The sequence below is a fragment of the Stegostoma tigrinum genome, chromosome 49 (genome assembly GCF_030684315.1).
Source record: "Stegostoma tigrinum isolate sSteTig4 chromosome 49, sSteTig4.hap1, whole genome shotgun sequence".
Classification (NCBI taxonomy): Eukaryota; Metazoa; Chordata; class Chondrichthyes; order Orectolobiformes; family Stegostomatidae; genus Stegostoma; species Stegostoma tigrinum.
The window spans coordinates 1142384-1161327 of record NC_081402.1 but is presented as its reverse complement, the minus strand read 5'-3'; the positions used below and the strand labels follow the sequence as shown (position 1 = coordinate 1161327).

At 43.2% G+C, this 18944-nt stretch overlaps 1 protein-coding gene and 1 long non-coding RNA gene across 2 annotated transcripts in view; one reads left to right on the top strand and one right to left on the bottom strand.

The window, feature by feature from the left end:
- Positions 1–9257: 9257 nt before the first annotated feature.
- The window catches only part of LOC125450091 (mucin-2-like), a 79131-nt gene continuing 69444 nt past the window's right edge, over positions 9258–18944 (bottom strand). Inside the window, exon 19 of the mRNA XM_059643160.1 lies at positions 9258–9422. Coding sequence (XP_059499143.1) covers positions 9288–9422 — 135 coding nt within the window. The 3' untranslated portion in view covers positions 9258–9287. The remainder of the gene's footprint in view (positions 9423–18944) is intronic.
- LOC125450092 (uncharacterized) lies at positions 11960–18716 on the top strand. Its single transcript, XR_007247012.2, has 3 exons — positions 11960–13242; positions 13424–13549; positions 14767–18716. It is a non-coding gene; the product is annotated as an uncharacterized LOC125450092 (long non-coding RNA).

Genomic DNA, 18944 nt, shown 5'->3' with positions numbered 1-18944 from the left:
GTTTGGAGTGCCGCGACAATTAGTTCAGACAACGGCCCTCACTTTGTAGGGAAAATTAATAAGGAACTGTGTTCTACATTACACATCCAACAACAATTCCACTGTGCCTACCACCCTCGGGCAGCAGGGATAGTAGAGAGAGTTAATGGAACACTTAAAACTAAACTAACCAAGTTGACATTGGAGAATGGGCTTAATTGGTTAAAGGTTTTGCCACTAGCCTTGTATCACATGTGAATAACACCCCATTTTACTACTGGGCTCTCAGCAGCGGAAGTAGTCTATGGCCGACCCAGCAGTACACCACGGGATGCCAATACCAGCCCACCCACCAAAACTGACCTATATGTGATGGGAGAAGAAATGCAAAGGTATTTCCGACAACTAACATCATCTTTAAAGTTTCTCCATTTGCAGGTGAAATGCGCCTTCAGACCACTGCCGCAGACACCGGAACAAGACCTCGAGATTCAGGATCGATCGTCGTGGCCGCAGATTGGAGATTTTGTACTTGTCCAGGACTGGGATGCCCCAAGCTTGGACCAAGGTGGAAAGGACTGTACCAAGTGATTTTTCAGACTCTGACAGCCCTAAAAGTTAAAGGACAGAATCGCTGGATCCACGTAAGTGACTGTAAACGATGAATTTTCTCATCAGCATGCAGTTAAGCACTGGACTGAGTGTTATTCTGCCCATACATGGCCAGCAGGACAATCTGTTTTATAGAACACACATCCAGCTGCACGGGACTCAGACAGCATGTCACCCACTAGCACGGTCTGTCAAGGCATTATTTGTGGCGACACCTGCCTGGAACCCTAGTCAGCTTTATGAAGTAGAATATTCCGGTAAGCCTTGCTGAGAGGTGTGCAGGTTAAGTGTGTGGAATTGGTAGTTAATGGCCTCCCTGGTTGTGGGGACACTAGACCTAGGCATGGGAAGGAAGGGGCTAACTGTACAAATCCCTACATCTATCCGTTTTGCTTTAATGGAACTGGGACTTGTTGTGTGCATGCTCTAGTCACTAATCACCCCCATAATGTTTCTTGGCCCCATCAGTGCGTAAAGAGAAATTGCACCTCTAGAGGTGGATTGTTGAACTTCCCCTGCTTGGAATCTAAGCCAATAACTGTGACCCCGGGCATACAGTGGACTTGTGGGGATTGCAATGGCACTCATGTAGAAACGGACGATGGGTCATTTCTATTTAACTCTGCAAATTCCCATCCACATAAGGGTCAGTCCTCCTGGCATAGCTGTCAAGAAATACATGAGTCTGTTACCTGCTACCGGGCTAAAAAGGGATTCGTTTTCCTCCTTAATGGGGCCTTCACTACTGCCACTCCAACTCTGTTGGTGCTGTTTGCTGTTGGGATCATTGGGCCCCTCATGGTCCCTTGTCCCCAACAAGCATGAACTCAATGGCGAATGGTCACATGCTTCCTGAGCCGGGAGTTTTGCGCTGCATGGCAGAACCCAGTTGGGATATGGCTTCCTGGGAACTGTTGGCTTGGAAGGCTCCCCTGGGGTGGTGGTCGCAAAAAAAATGGAATTACCTTGTATGTGGACTCACCGCCCTGGGAAACAGCACAATGATGGCTTTGGAGGCAGTCAACCAAGAATTGGCTGAACTTCGGCTCTATGCTCAGCAAACCCAAAATGCAGTGGGCTATCAGCTGGCTCAGCAAGGAAGAGTATGCACTATTATAGGAGAGAAGTGCATTACCCACGTCACCAACAAGTCTTATAACATTACCCAGGCTATCCAAGCCATACAGGGGCAGTTGGAACAGTACAGAGAGGGACCCCGGCCTGGGGAGGGCTTGTGGGGAGGGCTTGTTGGGATGGCTTTATGGACGGTTCTTGGGGCTCATACCTGCTACATGGGCTAGTTGTTCTTGTAGTTATCATAGCTGTCTGCTGTACATTCATGGCATGCCTGAACCCTTGCTGCAGATTTGTGTTTGACAGGCTGGCAGGTCCCTTCTCGGCCCCGATATAGGTTATCATGAAATGATAAAAGGACAGAATGAGATGTAATTGAGATAACATCCCAATGATTTCCATATTTCTATAAATTAATGCCATTTATCTGCCTGCACATTGGTATGCAGGCACTGCCTTAAAACTTCCTGCCCAACTAGAAATTAGATGTAAAACTTTATAAATCCTTATCTTCCTAAAACATAGGTATGCAGACACTGCCTTAAACTTCCTGCCTGAATAGAATTTGAGATAAACTGAGCAAATCTTTATCTTCCTGCACAGGCGTATGTGGAAACTGTCTCAAGTAAGGTTAAGTGAGCAGCATTTGTAAAGGTGTGAGACTTCTGAAGTATGTAACTTCTGTATCTGACAAAGGGGCCACGGCACTGACTTTACTTCAAGCCAGACCCTTCAGCAACTTGAAATTACATTCTATCACTTCAGCAACTTGAAATCGCCTCCTGCTGTTCGCAATCACTTCGCGAATGAGCGATACTGTATCCTGCTCTCTTGATGTTTTCAATGTAGTAATTGTTTTGTATCATGTCATTGTCTGTTGTAGTAATTGTTTCATGTATCATGTCATTATGAGATGTAAAATTGCTTCATGTATTACGCACTTGGTAAAGTATAAAAAGTGGAGACTGTCCGTCGCTCGGGGAGAATTACTTGCGAGACTCTGCACTCTGTGCCGGGTTAATTACAATGATTCTCCACAGCTTGTACTTGCTTTGTAATAAAATGATTTGTGTTTTTTTTTCTAAACAGGTCAGTGTCTTGATATTACATCAAGTCTGTGAGCGTCTCCGAAAACGAACCTAACAGTAGGAACGGGAGTAGGCAATATGCTCCTTCTAACCTCTCCACCATATAACATGATCAACTCAGATCTTATCCTGCTCTCGAGTCCATTCTCCTGATTTCCCCTACAGCCCTTTCTCTCGCTATTCGTTAGATAAAAATATCATTTTTTCTTGAATGAATTGACTGATGTTGTCTCCATTGTGCACTGAGGTGGTGAGTTCCACAGATTCATGACAATCAGACAGAAGTGGTGTCCCCTCATCTTAGTTTTGAACCTAGCTCCTCTCACTCGATATCGATGATCTCTTGCTCAAGACTGTCCCATAAGGGCAAACATCTGTGTGACGTCCTCTTTACCAATCCCCTTTCTGCATTTTATAACCCTCAATCAAATCTTGATTCTAAAACATTGATCTTTTTGCTGTAAGGTGTTCCTCGCATTACAACTATAAACTATTTTGGAACAATGAAGCAAATGCATTTTATTTAAACAGAAAGAGATCGAAACATTGCAGCATGGCTTTGGTAATGTGTTTATGATAAAAGAACTCAAGTCATTTTTAGAAACACAGAGACACAGCAGATAGGAGCAGGAGGAGGCCATGCTGCCTTCGAGCCTGCTCTGCCTTTCTTCGCAATCAGGACTGATTGTACAACTCAATACCCTAATCCTGCTTCCTCTCCATAACCTTCGATTCCATTTGCCCCAAGTGCTGTACCTAATCGCCTCTTGAATACATTCAATGTTTTGGCATCAACTACTTCCTGTGGTAATGAGTTCCAGAGGCTCACAACTCTTTGGGTGAAGAAATGTCTCCTCATTTTCAGCTGAAATCATCTCCCCCGAATCCTCATACTGTGGCTCATACTGATTCTTGACACACCCACCATCGGGAACAAATCCCTGCATCTACCCTGTACTTTTAATTACCTTCCATCTGAACTTAACATTATGAAAATAACCCTCTGTATATGTTCCTCCGATGAAGGTGTTTCTTCTTACAGAGGCAAAGAAAGCAAAGCTTGGAATATTGGAAAACAGGCGTAGAATACAAGTATTTGGAGGAAGAAAACAAAACAGGACGCTTATACTATTTGTCTGACCATGTATGTATTTATCCACCTGACTATCGATTTATTAGCCATATAACTGTCACCAAAGACAAACAAACTAAAAACTACATCGAAGAACATGTGAAAATCAACAAATGTTATTGTTGTAATGTAGACAATTCCAATATTAATGACATGAAAACACAAATTTAAGCAGAAATGATTTAGTCTCATATAAATAATGAATTCAAATTCTCACAAGCATGAATAAGTTTGCCGTTTCTCTTTTCTTTCATAAAATGCATTTCATTGTCTTGAACCTTGCAAAATACATGTCATAGAGTCGTAGACTACAGAAATAAACCTCATGGTCGGTCATGTGTGGGCCGCCCGAAAATGCTAAAATTTAGCTATCCAAGTTCACATAATCGTTGATTGACTCTGCCCCTTGCACTTTAAGGGCCCGTCCAGGTATTTTTTGGGAGTGTCTACCTCCAACACTCACGGACACAGCGTGTTCCATGATTCTGCCACACTCTGTCTGTAAAACAAATTGAGACATAGAGTCAAAGAGTCAAAGAGCACAGAAACTGACCTGATTGTACGATCAAATTATGAGGGTCATAATCCCAAGTTAAAGCAGTTCCACCTCCCTGCCCATGCCCCATATACTTCGAAGCATTTCTTGTACTGATCTAAATGTTTATTAAACTTTCTAACTGCACTCACATCCACCACTTGCCCTGGAAATTCCTTCCACACATGAACCACCTATTGTGTAAAACAAAATGTCCTTCATGTCGTTTTTAAAACATTTTTCATGTCACCTTTAACATATCTCCCCCTGTCTTGAAACCCCCCACTTGCCATCCACCATATCTATACCCCTCATAATTATGGAAACCTCCGTTAGGCCTCTACAGTGGTACAGTTGTTAGCACTGCTGTCTCACAGCACGAGGGAGCCGGGTTCGATTCCAGCCTGGGCCGACTGTTTGCACGTTCTCCCCATATCTGCATGAGTTTCCTTTGGGTGTTCCAGTTTCCTCCCATAATTTAAAGGTGTGCAAGTTCGGTGGTTTGGCTGTGTTAAATTACCCGTCATGTTCAGGGATGTGTCGATTCAGTGGGTTAGAGGCAGATGAGTCGAGGTGCAATGCTTTGGGGGTCAGTGTGGACTTGCTAGGCCAACGGCCCTGATCCCATGCTATAGGGGTTTGATGATGCTTTAATAAGTCTTCATGCCCCGGGGGTGTGCATACGTACGTGCCCACAAATAGATCCGGTGCCCACAAATAGATCCGGTGCCCTCTCCTTACCAAACTCAACATGTTCGAGACCCTGATGACCTGATATGAAAGCTGCAGCGGCAATAACTTTACCCGTTGAGAATGATCCATTTAAGATCTTACTCACATCCCCTGGACCGTCCAACAAATGCCCCCTTTCGACACTAATAATCCTTGTGCTTCCTCTGGTACAACTTTTTGTCTTGGCATTCACGTCAATACCCTGGGCTTTCTTCAATCTTACATAAGGAAGATATTTATTGACTTTTCTTACCCTCCTAGTTTCCTAAGTAAGCAGTGCCTAAGCTCCTACATTGTCTATAATTTGAAGGAGATCCTCTGTTCTAATGACCTCTACCAAACTTATGTTCTCTTATTTTCATAATCAAATTCTCAATGCCCTTGACATCCAGCATCCCCTGGACATTCTGCACCAGTTTTTCTTTGTAATTGATTTGTTTCTTAATTTACTTTTCCTTTTTTTTTCTTTTGTTGTGGGATGCATCACCATTTAAATTTCGGTGACCATGAAAGGGGAGCACTTCTCATCTGAGCTCAGAAGTCCCTACTCAGTGCTAATTGTCAGTGTGAATTGATGTGTTCTGTGTAAAGAAGTCATCTTAACTATTCCTTTGACAGCTGAAAATTCTTGTGGCGGTTTCCAATATGGACATGTCCACCAATGAAAAGTCCACGAATAATGGAAGAATACAATCTGACCTACAAGCCTTCCTTCGTTTTTAGGTCATCTTGTCTAACTTTCCATTGGGAGAAATCTAAAGGAAAAATCTTCATTTTCTCTGTCATCTTTGAAAGTGTCTACATCATTGGTGAATTCGGAATGATCCCACATCCCTTCAGGTATTCCCTTTCAGAAGGTAAGTTGGGATTTTGTTTTCATGAGCTTACGATGAGGCAAATGCAGGAAGGCAGGCAGTTTATCTATGCAAAGCATGCATCAAGATTCAAAGATATACCCTTACAGGAAAATATAAGGCACTCTTGTTTCACCAGCTTACGAGGTGGGTCTGTTCCGGGATTCAGCCAAGGGCAGAAGGCGATAGATGTATTTCTCTCTTTTCTTCAACTGTGTGATATTCTGCTTCCAGCTGCACAAAAGTCTTTGATAACAAAGTGTGAAGCTGGATGAACACAGCAGGCCAAGCAGCAGCTCAGGAGCACACTGCTTGGCCTGCTGTGTTCATCCAGCTTAACACTTTGTTATCTTGGATTCTCCAGCATCTGCAGTTCCCATTATCACTGATACAAAAGTCTTTGATCTTCAGTTTTAAACACAACAGTTTATTTGTACACTGAGGTGCTACATAAAGCTTGCTGTACGTAACAGGTAAATCATCAGTGAAGTTTGTCTGTGAATCTCTTGTCACGCATTGGTGATACACCCATGTCTGAGCTAGCAATCCAGAGTTCAACTGCATTGTAAACCTGAACAAGATAATTAGAAAATAGTCATGTTGATTCTGTCTGCTTTTCTACCAGCATGACAATGTCCCTAACTCTGTCAGTGGAGGCCCTATTTCATATCCAACACTCCTCATAAGCCAAGCCCGTCCCCGCCTCCCTAACCTGTTCTTCCTCTCACCTATCCCCTCCTCCCACCTCAAGCCGCACTTCCATTTCCTAACCTACTCACCTCATCCCACCCCCTTGACCTGTCCGTTCTCCCCGGACTGACCTATCCCCTCCCTACCTCCCCACCTATGCTCTCCTCTCTACCTATCTTCTCCTCTATCCATCTTCGGTCCGCCTCCCCCTCTCTCCCTATTTATTCCAGTTCCCTCCCCCCATCCCCCTCTCTGATGAAGGGTCTAGGCCTGAAACGTCAGCTTTTGTGGTCCTGAGATGCTGCTTGGCCTGCTGTGTTCATCCAGCTTCACTCTTTGTTATCTGGACTCCTCATAAGTCACAACAGGTTTGGATGGGATTAGAAAAAGATACCTATTTAGAATCGTGTCGAATATTTCAGAGGTATGTCAGAAAATGTACACTTTGATTGGTGATGCCTCAGGTGTTAAATTGGTGATGTTCGTCCCTCACAGCCAGAGCAGCTGAGCCCGAGTTCTCCTTCCTCCTGAAGTGTGTCACAAATCTCTGAACAGGATGCTTAGAAAGCCACTACTTGTGTTGGTGAAGTGTAACTCTATCCTCGGCTGTGTCAGGTTGAGTCTCTAGCGGTTCCTTCCCTAAAAGATTATTAGAGTCGAGTGTTGGGACATTTTCAAGAAAAACATGCATATGAAGAATGTGTTGATTGGTTGTCAGAAGTAGGCGGAAATGTGGAATTATGTTCGTAATCAAGTCATCCATGATTTTCACCAATGGTGGACCAGGGTAGTGAGACGGATGACCTACTTTTGCTCTTAAATGGTCACATCCCTGCAAGCATTCAATCTTGCATTTCCTTTCTGCAAACTTTGAATTCAGCAATATATGACAAGAATCGTTGAAAATTTCATAAACTTATTTTATTCAGCTTATTTTTAGTTTGCAACTGTGAAATGCAGCTGGCAAAGTGGTGTTGAACATTGGGCAGCAGCGTGTCTTCTAAAGGAGGTAAGAGCAAACACTTTGGGGTTTGTTTGTGGGAGCTGGCCTGGAGAGAGACAATTGCAGGCTAATTATTCGCATGAAAACAATAGCGGACATTTTGGCTCCTTGGTTGAAATTGGCTCTGGACTAGCACCATATTGAATGTTGAGTAAGTCAAACAAGTGTTGCCAGTTTGCTGCCAGCAAATCATGTATAATGTGGAATAGGGAGGAAATGTGAAAGCGTGAACCAGTTCTGACTGCTGATTTGAGGTCACGGGCGCATGTTGTAAAAACCAACTTCTCGACGGCTTTGCTATGTTTTGCATTTCCGTAGAAATCAGCTTGATTGCACTTGCAGCCTTATTGGTTGCTCTAATCAGAAGACAAACTGTCTGTAAATAATGAGTGATTTACCATGGCCTGTTTGCATCAAGCATTGATTTCGAAATTCAAGCCTATGAACAATTGTATTAATGAAGAATTTCTGAAGGCCTGCAGCACACCGTAAAGATGTTGAACTGGTAATCTACAATATTTCTTTGTTTTTCCTATGAGTTTATCTTACCTATGCATGTCTGTCGTTGGGGTTCTGGTTAACGGCGATTGGGCTGAGATCATACGTGTCAAGTAGTTTCCCTTTTGTACATACAATTTCTACCGAAGTTACCATGTTTGAAAAAACTTGTTAATTTTATGTTTCAGTAATAAACTTGGTGTCTGATGTCTGATATCTCCTCCAATGCCGACTGTAAGATACCTTTTTAAAGTCCGTTTCGGAACAATCGAGCGATTTTGAGCATCATTCAATCTTTTAAATTTTATTCTATTGTAAGTGCAAAGATTAAAAACAAGGTTGGTTTGGTTTTATTTGCCTCTTGAATACATTCAATGTTTTGGCATCAACTACTTCCTGTGGTAATGAGTTCCAGAGGCTCACAACTCTTTGGGTGAAGAAATGTCTCCTCATTTTCAGCTGAAATCATCTCCCCCGAATCCTCATACTGTGGCTCATACTGATTCTTGACACACCCACCATCGGGAACAAATCCCTGCATCTACCCTGTACTTTTAATTACCTTCCATCTGAACTTAACATTATGAAAATAACCCTCTGTATATGTTCCTCCGATGAAGGTGTTTCTTCTTACAGAGGCAAAGAAAGCAAAGCTTGGAATATTGGAAAACAGGCGTAGAATACAAGTATTTGGAGGAAGAAAACAAAACAGGACGCTTATACTATTTGTCTGACCATGTATGTATTTATCCACCTGACTATCGATTTATTAGCCATATAACTGTCACCAAAGACAAACAAACTAAAAACTACATCGAAGAACATGTGAAAATCAACAAATGTTATTGTTGTAATGTAGACAATTCCAATATTAATGACATGAAAACACAAATTTAAGCAGAAATGATTTAGTCTCATATAAATAATGAATTCAAATTCTCACAAGCATGAATAAGTTTGCCGTTTCTCTTTTCTTTCATAAAATGCATTTCATTGTCTTGAACCTTGCAAAATACATGTCATAGAGTCGTAGACTACAGAAATAAACCTCATGGTCGGTCATGTGTGGGCCGCCCGAAAATGCTAAAATTTAGCTATCCAAGTTCACATAATCGTTGATTGACTCTGCCCCTTGCACTTTAAGGGCCCGTCCAGGTATTTTTTGGGAGTGTCTACCTCCAACACTCACGGACACAGCGTGTTCCATGATTCTGCCACACTCTGTCTGTAAAACAAATTGAGACATAGAGTCAAAGAGTCAAAGAGCACAGAAACTGACCTGATTGTACGATCAAATTATGAGGGTCATAATCCCAAGTTAAAGCAGTTCCACCTCCCTGCCCATGCCCCATATACTTCGAAGCATTTCTTGTACTGATCTAAATGTTTATTAAACTTTCTAACTGCACTCACATCCACCACTTGCCCTGGAAATTCCTTCCACACATGAACCACCTATTGTGTAAAACAAAATGTCCTTCATGTCGTTTTTAAAACATTTTTCATGTCACCTTTAACATATCTCCCCCTGTCTTGAAACCCCCCACTTGCCATCCACCATATCTATACCCCTCATAATTATGGAAACCTCCGTTAGGCCTCTACAGTGGTACAGTTGTTAGCACTGCTGTCTCACAGCACGAGGGAGCCGGGTTCGATTCCAGCCTGGGCCGACTGTTTGCACGTTCTCCCCATATCTGCATGAGTTTCCTTTGGGTGTTCCAGTTTCCTCCCATAATTTAAAGGTGTGCAAGTTCGGTGGTTTGGCTGTGTTAAATTACCCGTCATGTTCAGGGATGTGTCGATTCAGTGGGTTAGAGGCAGATGAGTCGAGGTGCAATGCTTTGGGGGTCAGTGTGGACTTGCTAGGCCAACGGCCCTGATCCCATGCTATAGGGGTTTGATGATGCTTTAATAAGTCTTCATGCCCCGGGGGTGTGCATACGTACGTGCCCACAAATAGATCCGGTGCCCACAAATAGATCCGGTGCCCTCTCCTTACCAAACTCAACATGTTCGAGACCCTGATGACCTGATATGAAAGCTGCAGCGGCAATAACTTTACCCGTTGAGAATGATCCATTTAAGATCTTACTCACATCCCCTGGACCGTCCAACAAATGCCCCCTTTCGACACTAATAATCCTTGTGCTTCCTCTGGTACAACTTTTTGTCTTGGCATTCACGTCAATACCCTGGGCTTTCTTCAATCTTACATAAGGAAGATATTTATTGACTTTTCTTACCCTCCTAGTTTCCTAAGTAAGCAGTGCCTAAGCTCCTACATTGTCTATAATTTGAAGGAGATCCTCTGTTCTAATGACCTCTACCAAACTTATGTTCTCTTATTTTCATAATCAAATTCTCAATGCCCTTGACATCCAGCATCCCCTGGACATTCTGCACCAGTTTTTCTTTGTAATTGATTTGTTTCTTAATTTACTTTTCCTTTTTTTTTCTTTTGTTGTGGGATGCATCACCATTTAAATTTCGGTGACCATGAAAGGGGAGCACTTCTCATCTGAGCTCAGAAGTCCCTACTCAGTGCTAATTGTCAGTGTGAATTGATGTGTTCTGTGTAAAGAAGTCATCTTAACTATTCCTTTGACAGCTGAAAATTCTTGTGGCGGTTTCCAATATGGACATGTCCACCAATGAAAAGTCCACGAATAATGGAAGAATACAATCTGACCTACAAGCCTTCCTTCGTTTTTAGGTCATCTTGTCTAACTTTCCATTGGGAGAAATCTAAAGGAAAAATCTTCATTTTCTCTGTCATCTTTGAAAGTGTCTACATCATTGGTGAATTCGGAATGATCCCACATCCCTTCAGGTATTCCCTTTCAGAAGGTAAGTTGGGATTTTGTTTTCATGAGCTTACGATGAGGCAAATGCAGGAAGGCAGGCAGTTTATCTATGCAAAGCATGCATCAAGATTCAAAGATATACCCTTACAGGAAAATATAAGGCACTCTTGTTTCACCAGCTTACGAGGTGGGTCTGTTCCGGGATTCAGCCAAGGGCAGAAGGCGATAGATGTATTTCTCTCTTTTCTTCAACTGTGTGATATTCTGCTTCCAGCTGCACAAAAGTCTTTGATAACAAAGTGTGAAGCTGGATGAACACAGCAGGCCAAGCAGCAGCTCAGGAGCACACTGCTTGGCCTGCTGTGTTCATCCAGCTTAACACTTTGTTATCTTGGATTCTCCAGCATCTGCAGTTCCCATTATCACTGATACAAAAGTCTTTGATCTTCAGTTTTAAACACAACAGTTTATTTGTACACTGAGGTGCTACATAAAGCTTGCTGTACGTAACAGGTAAATCATCAGTGAAGTTTGTCTGTGAATCTCTTGTCACGCATTGGTGATACACCCATGTCTGAGCTAGCAATCCAGAGTTCAACTGCATTGTAAACCTGAACAAGATAATTAGAAAATAGTCATGTTGATTCTGTCTGCTTTTCTACCAGCATGACAATGTCCCTAACTCTGTCAGTGGAGGCCCTATTTCATATCCAACACTCCTCATAAGCCAAGCCCGTCCCCGCCTCCCTAACCTGTTCTTCCTCTCACCTATCCCCTCCTCCCACCTCAAGCCGCACTTCCATTTCCTAACCTACTCACCTCATCCCACCCCCTTGACCTGTCCGTTCTCCCCGGACTGACCTATCCCCTCCCTACCTCCCCACCTATGCTCTCCTCTCTACCTATCTTCTCCTCTATCCATCTTCGGTCCGCCTCCCCCTCTCTCCCTATTTATTCCAGTTCCCTCCCCCCATCCCCCTCTCTGATGAAGGGTCTAGGCCTGAAACGTCAGCTTTTGTGGTCCTGAGATGCTGCTTGGCCTGCTGTGTTCATCCAGCTTCACTCTTTGTTATCTGGACTCCTCATAAGTCACAACAGGTTTGGATGGGATTAGAAAAAGATACCTATTTAGAATCGTGTCGAATATTTCAGAGGTATGTCAGAAAATGTACACTTTGATTGGTGATGCCTCAGGTGTTAAATTGGTGATGTTCGTCCCTCACAGCCAGAGCAGCTGAGCCCGAGTTCTCCTTCCTCCTGAAGTGTGTCACAAATCTCTGAACAGGATGCTTAGAAAGCCACTACTTGTGTTGGTGAAGTGTAACTCTATCCTCGGCTGTGTCAGGTTGAGTCTCTAGCGGTTCCTTCCCTAAAAGATTATTAGAGTCGAGTGTTGGGACATTTTCAAGAAAAACATGCATATGAAGAATGTGTTGATTGGTTGTCAGAAGTAGGCGGAAATGTGGAATTATGTTCGTAATCAAGTCATCCATGATTTTCACCAATGGTGGACCAGGGTAGTGAGACGGATGACCTACTTTTGCTCTTAAATGGTCACATCCCTGCAAGCATTCAATCTTGCATTTCCTTTCTGCAAACTTTGAATTCAGCAATATATGACAAGAATCGTTGAAAATTTCATAAACTTATTTTATTCAGCTTATTTTTAGTTTGCAACTGTGAAATGCAGCTGGCAAAGTGGTGTTGAACATTGGGCAGCAGCGTGTCTTCTAAAGGAGGTAAGAGCAAACACTTTGGGGTTTGTTTGTGGGAGCTGGCCTGGAGAGAGACAATTGCAGGCTAATTATTCGCATGAAAACAATAGCGGACATTTTGGCTCCTTGGTTGAAATTGGCTCTGGACTAGCACCATATTGAATGTTGAGTAAGTCAAACAAGTGTTGCCAGTTTGCTGCCAGCAAATCATGTATAATGTGGAATAGGGAGGAAATGTGAAAGCGTGAACCAGTTCTGACTGCTGATTTGAGGTCACGGGCGCATGTTGTAAAAACCAACTTCTCGACGGCTTTGCTATGTTTTGCATTTCCGTAGAAATCAGCTTGATTGCACTTGCAGCCTTATTGGTTGCTCTAATCAGAAGACAAACTGTCTGTAAATAATGAGTGATTTACCATGGCCTGTTTGCATCAAGCATTGATTTCGAAATTCAAGCCTATGAACAATTGTATTAATGAAGAATTTCTGAAGGCCTGCAGCACACCGTAAAGATGTTGAACTGGTAATCTACAATATTTCTTTGTTTTTCCTATGAGTTTATCTTACCTATGCATGTCTGTCGTTGGGGTTCTGGTTAACGGCGATTGGGCTGAGATCATACGTGTCAAGTAGTTTCCCTTTTGTACATACAATTTCTACCGAAGTTACCATGTTTGAAAAAACTTGTTAATTTTATGTTTCAGTAATAAACTTGGTGTCTGATGTCTGATATCTCCTCCAATGCCGACTGTAAGATACCTTTTTAAAGTCCGTTTCGGAACAATCGAGCGATTTTGAGCATCATTCAATCTTTTAAATTTTATTCTATTGTAAGTGCAAAGATTAAAAACAAGGTTGGTTTGGTTTTATTTGCTATTCCCTCTGTCTCAGCCTCATTCTTGACCCTCCTTAAGCCAGTTTTCTGGAAGAACAGATTATTGATATTTCCAAAGGGTAGTCTTTGCGTGCACTTCATCACCTCTATCTGCCAGACTGCAATGGCCCGAATATTGGCACACTTTCAATTTTTAATAGTGCACAACCTTGTCTCTTCCTCTGACCATTCCAACCAGCTTTTTTGTTTTAAAAGCAAAATCATTGTTCCTGCACCAACATGCTCCATTGGTAATTGTACATTGGCATAACTCACTGTTTGGGCACTTAAACCCTACGACACAACCAGCCATAGATAGGCATCTGCAGGGACATAACCTGTCTCTTTTCAGTTGAAAGACCTCAGGCCCCCACAGGTCCCATCTCTCCCAGAGCCAGTTTAAAACACCAAAGAACATGAAGGTTACCGACATTACTCCAACCGTGCAGTCATTGGCTTTACCCTTCAGTTTCTGTACTAAAATCCACGTGGAAATTATTCTATTCAATATCCTGCTGACAAAAGATAAATCTTCTGTCTCTCCTCAAATTTTGACTGGAGGGATCCCTTTTCCTAACTAAGTTGATTATAGCGAACATTTACTGTGATGGTGGTCTCTTTACCATCTCTTCAAGTGCTCGGATTTGATTCCATGACATTCTTAATCCCAGGTCAAGGGAGGAAACACACAGTGTTTGTGTCTCCATCCAGGCAAACATCTCCAAACAATCGAATGACTGTTCTCTCTGACTTGCTCAGCATTCCTTTATGCCCCTCTGTAGAGGGGAGGTGGCTGTGGCGTCCCAGGATTGTTTCTGGCTGCAGTTGGCCATCAAATAGAACCAAATATGGGTTGTGAGCTGGAACAATTCCAAGAACAGCGCTGGGACCAATTTTACCTTTGTGCTAATTTTAAGTTGTACATCATTGATAGGACCAAGCGCTACCAATGGCAGCCCTATGGGAGGCTGTGATCAATGCTTTCACTTGTGACCTATTACCATATTCTGAATGATGAGAGAGTTTGTAATATTTGTGCCTAAATTCAGGAAATGTCAATTCAGAGCTCAAGAGTGCATGCAGACCATGATGACCAAACATGCAAGTGGTACTCAATTCGCTCACAATTGTCAGATATGTTCCCTATGGAAATGTCTTTGAATTATTTTCTAGAGCTGAATGTCAACTTGACACTTGTCAATTGGACTGCCTTGAAAGACACATCAGAGTGCAATTGGTGACTGTGAGGAAGCATCTCGACATATATCCCGGCCAACTCAATCTTAAGCCATGGATCGAATGAATTTACTTTCGAACCTCATGCTCTGCTCAAAGAAAAAACATCTGCTGACATCAGACAACACCTCACAAGCCGATATCCCTGGTAGAATGCTAACAGCACCAAACCGCATTTCCTTCGCGAGCATTTCAGCCAAGCCATCCGATAGGGGAAGAAAAAAAACTGAAAGAATTGAGGATGCTGTTTATCAGGAACAAAAACAAAGTTGCTGGAAAAGCTCAGCAGGTCTGGCAGCATCTGTGAAGGAAGAAACGGAGTTAACATTTCGGCTCCAGTGACCCTTCCTCAGAACTGAAAGCTGGAGCAGATAAGAGGAGAAAATGTGATAGAGGACATAAGATGAAGGATGAACATAAAGCTCAGCGGCTCTGGTGGTATCTGTGGAGACAGAAACAGAGTTAACGTTTCGGATCCAGTGAAACTTCTTCAGAACAGTTCTGTTTAAAGAGAAAAGTTAACTCTGCTCAATTCCAGAGATGATGGCAGCACATCTGGGCTCTGGAATAACTGTGGCCTGATTAAGATGAGGTGCTGGTTGAATGAAATGCGTGGAAACAGTTACAGAGCGATCTGCAAAGACACAGGGATTTGACTGCACTTCATCTTCCAGCACACGATGGAGAAGGGGAGGAGCGCGGGAGGAAAGGGGAAAACTGCCAAGGCCTCTCCTCCACAACCACTGTCTGTCACCAAGGTCACTCACAGTCATGTACATACACACTCACATACACACACTCACAGTCATACACTCCACACCTCACACAAATTCATACTCACTCACACACACTTTCGCACTCCCACTTACTCACACTTGCACACTCCACATCTCACACAAACTCATACATGCATACTCACACTCACACACCCAACAGGCACGCAACCTCAATGCATTCTCAACCATACATGTACGGTTACATGCTCACACATGCCAACACACATACACACACATACACTCTAGAACCACCCACACACACAGACACATACTGTCTGTGTTTCACACACACACATGTATGCAAACACACATAAGCACAGACACACATACACACATGCAGTCACGTACACACTCACGCACAGACACACCCTATCTTTCACGCACACGCACACACATGCACAAACACACGCACAAACAAGCGCACACACGCGCATGCGCGCGCACACACACACACACACACACACAAAACAGCAGCAACAACAACAACACATACAGGGTCAGTGCTGAGGGAGCTAAACCCAAGCCACAGCCATGACAGAACTCAACGTGATATGGACTACATTTTAAATGCTAAAATATTGCAGCACACTGCTGTGCAGAGGGACTTGGGTGTCCTTGTGCATGAATCACTGAAGTTGGGATTGTAGTGCAGCAGGTGATTAAAAAGGCAAATTGAATTTTGTCTGCCATTACAAGACGGATGGAGTTTAAAAACAGGGAGGCTATGCTGCAGCTGTCCAGGGTCCTGGTGAGGCCACACCTGGAGTACTGTGTGCAGTTTTGGTCTCCTTACTTGAGAAGGGATAGACTCACACTGGAGGGGGCACAGAGGAGATTCACTCGGTTCATCCCAGAGTTGAGAGGGTTGCATTATGAGGAGAGACTGAGTAGACTGGGGTGATACTCATTGGAATTCAGAAGAATGAGGGCCGATCTTATGGAAACATATCAGGTTATGAAGGGAATAGATAAAGTGGAGGCAGGGAGGTTGTTTCTGCTGGCAGGTGAAACTAGGACTAGAGGGCATCGCCTCAAAGTAAAGGGAAACAGGTGGAGGACTGAGGACAGGAGAAACTTCTTCACCCAAAGGGTTGTGAGACTGTGGAATTCCCTGCCTAGTGAAACGGTTGAAATGACTTCACTGAATGTTTTTAAGGCAAGGCTAGGTAATGTTTTGAAAAGTAAAGGAATTATGGTTTATGGTGAGTGGGTGGGTAAGTGGAGCTGAGCCTCAAAAAGATCAGCCATGATCTTATTAAATGGCAGGGCAGGCTCGCGGGACCAGATGGCCGACTACTGCTCCGAGCTCTTGTGTTTTTCCATGGAAATTGTAAAATTGACGGAGGTCAAAAACAGCCAAGGTCAAATGAAATGGTGACCCACACTAAATGGCCCACTCCTGCACCTAGCTCCTATAACTGTGAACTCTTCTCTCGCTGTGCCTCACCATTAGTATGTCTGAGAAAGAGACAGTGGGAGACATTGGTTCTTGTGTCACTGGAGGGAGTGATTTCCTATCATCCAACACTTATTGATGAATTACCCATCATTGTAACTGCAGAAATTCCCAGGTTTTCATGGATTCTTCCCCCTACACACTCGCCAAAATAATCTCCCGCTCATGCAGGGCATATGGTGGCCAGCAACAGATCGCATCATTTTAAACACAACAGGGACAGGCAAAGAGGGCTTTAAGCATATCCCATTGGATTCACACACAACCCGCTCAAACAACTGATACCCCATTTCACAAAGGTACAGACACATTTATACACACACTTTCAAACGCATGCTAACGCACAAGCTACAACATACTAACACACAACAGACGGAATCCCACAAACACAGATACACTAATACATAAGCACAGATACACAGAAGCCTACAAACACATTGAAGAAGACAGAGGCACAGTCAGTCATAGATGTGGAGATAGAAGTTCACTTAGATAGACACGTATAAACACACAAACACACACAGACACACTGATACTGCCACACACATACACAGCTGCAGAGACAAACACGCAAAAACAGAGGCACACCTATATGCAGATACAGACAGACACTCACGAATACAAAGATACAGAAACATGTGGAAATGCAGAGGACAGGGACACATAGCCATGTGCAAATACAGACATTCATCCACAGTTTATAATGTAGAAACACACATCCATACACATATAATAACACAAAGACACAGACACACATATGCAGATAGAGAAACACCCGAACACACAGCTAGAGTGACACACATACATCCAGATACAGAGACACCCATGCACATGTACAGATGCGCACACTCACACACTTACAAAGATACAGACGTGCTCATATATACAGACATAGAGGCAAACACACATACATAGAGTGATACTGTGGCTCAGTGGTTAGCACTGCCGCCTTGCAGTGCCAAGGGCACAGGTTCAATTTTAACCCTGGGGACTGTCTTTGTGGAGTTTGCTCATTCTTTCTGTCTGTTATTTCCTTGCACAGTCCAACGAAATGAAGATTAGGTGCATTGGTCGAGGCAGATTCTCCATAGCATCCAGGGATGTGCAGGCTAGGTAGAGCAGGGTTAGAAAAGGGGGTTGGTCTGTGTGGGATGATCTTTGCTGGGTTGGCATTGACTTGATGGTCCGGATGGCCTGCTTCCACACTATATTTACACTTAAATACAGAGAGACACACACGCGCATATTTACTCCCTGTGCATTAGTCTGAGAATAAACGCAAACTGTGTTAAATCAGTTACTTTGCAGTCCTAAAAGTTGAAATGTGGGGAACAGTCACGTAATTTCTCCGGTGTTATGCCAGGAAATGGGTTCATATGTTTAATCAACTTCTGTAAATTTTGTATGATAGACTAATGTCACTCGTACAAGGGATCCATGTGATCACTTGATTTTCATTGGCAAATTGGATTAATGTCCCTGTTCAACCTCATTAAAAGTTAACTTGCTGACTTCACCTGTTCATTCCGGTCCTGCTTACGCATTGTGTTCTTCTGTGAGAAAATCCTGTGTTCCCTTGTGGGATTAAAGGTGTGTTCCCTGGCTGCAGAATCCTGTGTTCAGTTTTGGTCTTTTAACTTCACCCCATCCAAAAACAAGCCACACTGAACAAAATTCCAGGAGCATGTTCTGCTCCTCGTTTGAGTGAGGCAACAAGAGAAACGATCGGGAGTGAGCTGGCACTAATTGGAACGATGAGTATCAACTCTTCAGTCTCTCTCTGCCTTTCCTTAACTCGTGGTTATCTCTGTCTGACTGTTCCCTTTTCTCCCCCCTTATTTCTCCCATTTATTAATCGCCTATTTTATCCTCACCTCCCTCTC